Genomic DNA, 7,500 nt, shown 5'->3' with positions numbered 1-7,500 from the left:
AATGTACGCTTCTAAGCGAAGATGGGAAAATGTTGAGGAATTAAAACGTACTGTTCCATCTCTTACTGTATGTATCTGCAGATATGGTCTCAAAAGTAGTTTATATTGTTTATTTGTGGCTTATTAATTCTGAATTATTATATACCAAAACATTGGACCACTGACTAATAGCTAACTACGGTTAGCTAGGTTCAAAATATGAGTGGTGTGGAGATATTGGGTGGAAATCATTAACATGTCATTATCACTAAGCTTTAAAAGCGCACACATCCGAGAGATCTGACTGCTCGCTGTAATAATAATAATAATAATAATAATAATAATAATAATTGTATTTGTGTTGTAGTGATAATCTGAAGAGCCTGCCGCTTCTGCATTCCTGTCTGGTCGTATTACCATGAGCAATTCCACTCCATCCACAGGTACGATGGTCCCATCCTGTCTTTCTTTCTCTCTATCTATCTGTCCTTCACTCTGAGGGTTTGTTTTGTATAGTGTAAACGCCCACTTTTCACAAGCAAATCAAATCGCGATGGATAAAACCAGAATCCCGCCCACTCAAACAAACAAACAAATAAATAAATAAATAATTTCACTCGGAAATGCGTCACTTTGTGCGTCACCCCGCCGCCGCTCATGTAAGTGCTCCCGCCTAACTCAACTACAGTGCAATAAAATGTACACGGTTCTTTCCATTAATATTGGCACCCTTGGTAAATATGAGTAAAGAAGGCTGTGAAAAATTGTCTATTGTTTTGATCCTTTGTTTAAAAATAAATCACAAAAATCCTCTGCTCTCATGGATATCAAACACTTAGAAACACAACACGGGTTTATCCAAAAATATCTTAACAATTATTGGCACCCCTATGAATTCATATATGAGAAATATGTTTGAAGTGTATTCCCTGTAATATTTTACATGTTTTTAGTACACCTGGGTGACTCAGAACAGGACGTTGTTCGACCATGACTTCCTGTTTCACAGGGGTATAAATATGAGGTAACACACAGGCCAAACTCCCTTAGTCATTCATAACAATGGATAAGAGCGAGGAATGTAGCTGTGATGTGCGGCAAAAGGTTGTTGAGCTTCACACAATGGGGCGTGGCTATAAGAAAATAGCACAAGCATTGAAAACGCCCGTTTCACCATCAGGGCAATAATTAAGAAGTTCCAGTCCACTGGAAATGTTATGAATGGACCTGGAATTGGACGTGTGTCTGTATCGTCTCAACGCACTGTGAAGAGGACGGTTCGAGTGGATAAAACATCTCCAAGGATCACAGCTGGAGAACTGCAGATGTTAGTTGTGTCTTGGGGTCAGAAAGTCTCCAAAACTACAATCTGAAGTCACCGACATCACCACAAAACATGCATCAAAATCAACACAGAAATGTTTTACTGAGCACAAAATCAAGGTCCTGCCCTGACCATCCCAGTCCCCTGACCCGAACCCCATAGAGGACCTGTGTGGTGAACTGAAGAGGAGAGTCCACCAGCGTGGACCTGACATGTGAAGGATCTGGAGAGGTTCTGTCTGGAGGAACGCTCTCAGATCCCTCGCCATGTATTCTCCAACCTCATCAGTGTTATAGGAGAAGACTCAGAGCTGTTATCTCGGTAGAGGGAGATAGCACAAAGTACTGACTAAAAGAGTGCCAATAATGTGTTTCTTTTTGTTTTTTTAAATATATTTTGATAAACCTGTGTTGTTTGTAATTGTTTAATATCCATGAGAGCAGAATATCTTTGTGAATTTTTTTTGAACAAAAGACAAAAGGTTAAACAAAGACAATTTTTCACATCCTTCTTTGCCCATATTTACTGAGGGTGCCAATATTATTGGAGGGCAGTGTACGTATAATCAGACCATACTAGTGGCATTAGTTTTGTGCAGTTTGTCATTTTAAAAGCCGTTCTAGACGTTACATTGATGATTTGATGAAAGCTGGTTGAGGTTTCAGGTGAATCAGTCGGTAGATTAGAAGCTCTGAGGTTCTCCTCTTGGCGAATCAGGGAAGCGATTTGCGTGCTGTGTTTATCTGTGATAACTTCTTTACCCTTCTCTGCTGTATTTTATTGTGTTAGGAGGAGGAACGACCTTCGTCTCTGCACAGTGAAATAATTTAACAAATGTTTACAAAGTCAGACGAGACCTTGAGACACGGAGCAGACAAACTGTTCTGCTCTCACCCAAATACACCACGAGCACACGGTTTTCCAAAACACGGAGAGGGCTCTGTCGTCCAGGGTGATTCATTGGCTGTGTTTTCATAGCAGACGACCCTGGTTTTAGCAGAACAGCCCGTCTAGACGCCCTGAACGTGCTTAGCATGTATCTGATATGAAGATATGGATCATACCATGTGACCATGTTTACGGTTCTGATTGGTTGATTCATTGTACTGTAACAGCAGCTCTGACGGGTCGATATTAATATGCTCAGTCAGATACGTTATGGTTGCTATAGTAACAGCTCATTCACAGGGATTTGTACAGCAGACGCTCCACTGACGTTTTCCGTAAACACGATAAGACTGACACTGGAGACTCCTTCCATACATGTTACATAAACATAACTTTCCTTACAGAAAACGTCACCACATCAACCATTTTTTGATTTGTTCATTATTAGCTCCGCCTTCCTGTACAAGTTGATAACGTATCAGAACGAGAGTGTTAGTATAAACCTGCGCTACAGTCAGAACTGCTGTTCTAGAAGATTAATCACCACATTCTGACCAATCACAGTGCAGAACTCCGCAGCATTGTGGTGTTCTCTAGTCGGGAATCTCAGTTCGGGTGAGCCTGTGATCTAGTGATGAGCGTTAGTGTTCTGATTGAAGTTATTGAGATTACGGAGATGGTTTGGGGTTTTGGTTTCTCTGGAGGTTTCCAGTGCAGATGGAGATTGTTACTGAAGGTAAACCTCAGTTTACCTGTGTTTGTTCCTGCGTTTGTTCCAGCTGAAGATCTGAATTTGTTACGCCGTATTAATGTGATAAATCTTTCAGTGCCTTCGAATCCACTCCTCCGAACCCGCCACATGTTTTTTTTTTTTGTTTTTGTTTGTTTTTTTTAAGAGGTTTTTATACATTTGCACATTGCTTTGGTTGAGAAACACCGTCATGTTTGAAACGCGGTCATCAAGTTCATATCCATCTTTTTAAAGCCGTTTCCTCTTGAGGAGTCCGTGGTATATCTGATTCAGAGCGATGGATCCTCTAATCGCATTAAAGCCTCACAATAAGATTTGTTAACGGCACAAACGAGACGAATTGCCGTGCCGGAGCCAGATGCCTCGATAGGTCATGTGTACAGTTGTCATGGTAACGCCAGGTCATTGTTACTGATCTGGAGGGGGGGGGGGGGGGGGGGGGGTGGAGTGAGAGAGAGGGGGGTGGATTGGGGGATGGAGAGAGAGGTGGAGTGAGAGTGAGAGAAAGGGGGGGTGGAGAGGAAGATTGAGCGAGAGGCGGGGGCAGATTGGGTGATGGAGAGGAAGATGGAGAGAGGGATGGAGTGAAAGGGGGAGAGATTGGGGTGGATTGGGGATGAGAGGTGGAGTGAGCGAGGGCGAGAGAGACAGGGGGCCGATTGGGTGATGGAAAGGAAGAGAGGGGGTGGATTGGGAGATGGAGAGAGGTGGAGTGGGGGGGTGGATTCGGGGATGGAGAGGAAGATGGAGAGAGGTGGAGTGAGGGGGGGCAGATTGGGTGATGGAGAGGAAGATGGAGAGAGAAGCGGAGTGAGAGGGGGGCACATTGGGTGTTGGATTGGTGGATTAACGATGGAGAGAGGGATGGATGGGTGGATTGGGGATGGAGAGAGGGATGGATGGGTGGATTGGGGATGGAGAGAGGGATGGATGGGTGGATTGGGGGATGGATGGGTGGATTGGGGGATGGGGAGAGGGATGGATGGGTGGATTGGGGGATGGGTGGGTGGATTGATGGATGGGTGGATTGGGGGATGGGGAGAGGGATGGATGGGTGGATTGGGGGATGGGGAGAGGGATGGATGGGTGGATTGGGGGATGGATGGGTGGATTGGGGGATGGGGAGAGGGATGGATGGGTGGATTGGGGGATGGGTGGGTGGATTGGGGGATGGGGAGAGGGATGGATGGGTGGATTGGGGGATGGGTGGATTGGGGGATGGATGGGTGGATTGGGGGATGGGAGAGGGATGGATGGGTGGATTGGGGGATGGGGAGAGGGATGGATGGGTGGATTGATGGATGGGTGGATTGGGGGATGGGGAGAGGGATGGATGGGTGGATTGGGGGATGGATGGGTGGATTGGGGGATGGGGAGAGGGATGGATGGGTGGATTGGGGGATGGAGAGAGGGATGGGTGGATTGAGGGATGGATGGATGGGTGGATTGGGGGATGGAGAGAGGGATGGGTGGATTGAGGGATGGATGGATGGGTGGATTGGGGGATGGAGAGAGGGATGGATGGGTGGATTGGGGGATGGGGAGAGGGATGGATGGGTGGATTGATGGATGGGTGGATTGGGGGATGGGGAGAGGGATGGATGGGTGGATTGGGGGATGGATGGGTGGATTGGGGGATGGGGAGAGGGATGGATGGGTGGATTGGGGGATGGGGAGAGGGATGGATGGGTGGATTGATGGATGGGTGGATTGGGGGATGGAGAGAGGGATGGGTGGATTGAGGGATGGATGGATGGGTGGATTGGGGGATGGGGAGAGGGATGGATGGGTGGATTGGGGGATGGGGAGAGGGATGGATGGGTGGATTGATGGATGGGTGGATTGGGGGATGGAGAGAGGGATGGGTGGGTGGATTGGGGGATGGAGAGAGGGATGGGTGGGTGGATTGATGGATGGGGAGAGGGATGGATGGGTGGATTGATGGATGGGTGGATTGGGGGATGGAGAGAGGGATGGGTGGGTGGATTGGGGGATGGGGAGAGGGATGGGTGGGTGGATTGGGGGATGGGGAGAGGGATGGAGGGGTGGATTGGGGGATGGGGAGAGGGATGGAGGGGTGGATTGGGGGATGGGGAGAGGGATGGGTGGGTGGATTGGGGGATGGGGGGGTGGATTGGGTGGGTGGATTGGGGGATGGGGAGAGGGATGGAGGGGTGGGTGGATTGGGGGATGGGGAGAGGGATGGAGGGGTGGGTGGATTGGGGGATGGGGAGAGGGATGGAGGGGTGGGTGGATTGGGGGATGGGGAGAGGGATGGGTGGGTGGATTGATGGATGGGTGGATTGGGGGATGGAGAGAGGGATGGGTGGGTGGATTGATGGATGGGTGGATTGAGGGATGGATGGATGGGTGGATTGGGGGATGGGGGGGTGGATTGGGTGGGTGGATTGGGGGATGGGGAGAGGGATGGAGGGGTGGGTGGATTGGGGGATGGGGAGAGGGATGGAGGGGTGGGTGGATTGGGGGATGGGGAGAGGGATGGAGGGGTGGGTGGATTGGGGGATGGGGAGAGGGATGGGTGGGTGGATTGGGGGATGGGGAGAGGGATGGGTGGGTGGATTGTCGGCCGCTCACCAGCACGGCCGTCTCCAAGAACAGCGAGGGTTCCTGACTCTGGTGGAAAAAAGTGATTCGGTCGGTGTAAAAGCGAAACGAAACGAGTCCGGAGCGTGTTTGAGAGAGATCCGGGTGGAGAAAGACCTTCCGAGCGCGTTGTTAAACTCTTCTGACTGTCATTCCGATATTTCACTTCTTTTTCACCTCTGAATGACATCCACTGTAGAATAATCATTACTAACATCTGACTAAAGCTGTACACTGTGTGTACAATCCAGATTTAACTGATAACATCCTCTCTTTCTCTCTCTCCTCTTTCTCTTTTCTTTCTCTCTTTCTGTTTCTCTCTCCTCTTTCTGTTTTCTCTCTCTCTTTCTCTCTCTCTCTCTCTCGCTCCTTCTTTGCTTCTCTCTTAATCTCTTTCATATTGTCTCATTTTGCCTCTTGTTCTCGATCTCTAATTCTGCCTTACCTTCTTTATCTTCTGTCTTATGTTCTGTCTCTTTTTCTTTCTCTCTCTGTCATTGCCTTTCTCGTTCTCTGTCTCTTGTTCTTTGTCTCTTGTTTTGCTTCTGTCTCTGTCTCTCTCTCTGTCTCTCTCTGTCTCTCTCTGTCTCTCTCTCTCTGTCTCTCTCTCTGTCTCTCTCTCTCTGTCTCTCTCTCTGTCTCTCTCTCTCTCTCTCTCTCTCTCTCTCTCTCTCTCTCTCTCGGTGAATATGATAACAGCTTGTGCTCTTTTGGCAGCAGTCTGCTCGTTCTTCCTCGGTCTGCTCTCCCTCTGCATGTTCTGTCTCTCTCCAGGTTCTCTCGTTCTTCCTGAGCGTCCCTGTTTGTGTTCGTCGTGTTAGCGAGCGTCTCCCAGACTGTTAGCGAGGCGGTTTATGGGCGTGAGCTTGTCCTGTTTGTTGTTGAAATACCAGGAATGTAAATGTGTACTGTACAAACACGACGCTTTATCGTCACTGATGTTTAAAGAGGAAATGAGGAAGCAGTTGATCAGTGAAGGCCGACCTGCAGCCGAGCCTGAGGAAGCCTGAGGGGGTTTCTCCCCCATGTGAAACACACCTGCTTTTGTGTGTTGGTGTTTCTCCTGATCTGAGGTGAGGTGATGTGAGGTCGGGTGAGGTGATCTGAAGCGAGGTTAGGTGATCTGAGGTGGGGTGATCTGATGTGATGTGAGGTGATCAGAGGTGGGGTGAGGTGATCTGAGGCGAGGTTAGGTGATGTGAGGTGATCTGAGGTGATCTGAGGTGGGGTGAGGTGATCTGAGGCGAGGTTAGGTGATCAGAGGTGATCAGAGGTGGGGTGATCTGAGGTGGGGTGATCTGATCTGAGGTGGGGTGATCTGATCTGAGGTGAGGTGATCTGATCTGAGGTGAGGTGATGTGATGTGAGATGGGGTGATGTGATGTGGGGTTTTGTGGGGTGGGGTGATGTGGGGTTAGGTGATGTGAGGTGGGGTTAGGTGATGTGAGGTGGGGTTAGGTGATCTGAGGCGAGGTTAGGTGATGTGAGGTGATCTGAGGCGGGGTGAGGTGATCTGAGGCGGGGTGAGGTGATCTGAGGTGATGTGAGGTGATCTGAGGCGAGGTTAGGTGATCAGAGGTGATGTGATCTGAGGCGAGGTGATGTGAGCAGGTTGTTGTCCCACGCCTCTGAATGTGCATTACTGATTTTTTTATTTTTATTTATTTATTTTTTTGTCAAACACTAAACCCGTGAGCAGATAACCCTAACCCTCGAACTTCGTCCTCCTGAAGTTCACACCTGATTTTGCTTAAATGAGGAATTATTTGGCATAAAACTTTATTTAAAATTGTGTGAACAGTGGGCGTGGTCACAAAGCAGCTTTACAGAAATATAAACATTCTGGATATAAATCTGGATCAGGTCCACTCACCGACTCACACTTTAGCAGTGGAAAAGATTTATTTATTTTTTAATTTTTTAAATTGCAGCAGAAACAAAAATGTCATTTCTC

The 7,500-nt window shown here is 48.3% G+C and overlaps 1 protein-coding gene across 3 annotated transcripts in view; it reads left to right on the top strand.

Moving 5' to 3' along the window:
* Positions 1 to 7,500, top strand: part of ptbp3 (polypyrimidine tract binding protein 3) — a 57,712-nt gene that overhangs the window by 25,426 nt on the left and 24,786 nt on the right. For 2 of the 3 annotated variants that reach the window (XM_017489281.3, XM_017489282.3), the window contains exon 2: positions 347 to 422. The exons of the other annotated variant lie outside the window; for it this stretch is intronic. In XM_017489281.3, the coding sequence (XP_017344770.1) occupies positions 398 to 422 (25 nt within the window). In that variant the 5' untranslated portion in view covers positions 347 to 397. The remainder of the gene's footprint in view (positions 1 to 346; positions 423 to 7,500) is intronic. 3 annotated transcript variants of the gene reach the window in all.

Source organism: Ictalurus punctatus, chromosome 16 (genome assembly GCF_001660625.3).
Source record: "Ictalurus punctatus breed USDA103 chromosome 16, Coco_2.0, whole genome shotgun sequence".
In the NCBI taxonomy this organism is placed as follows: Eukaryota; Metazoa; Chordata; class Actinopteri; order Siluriformes; family Ictaluridae; genus Ictalurus; species Ictalurus punctatus.
The sequence above is the reverse complement of the archived record's forward strand: the minus strand, read 5'-3'. Positions and strand labels throughout refer to the sequence as shown.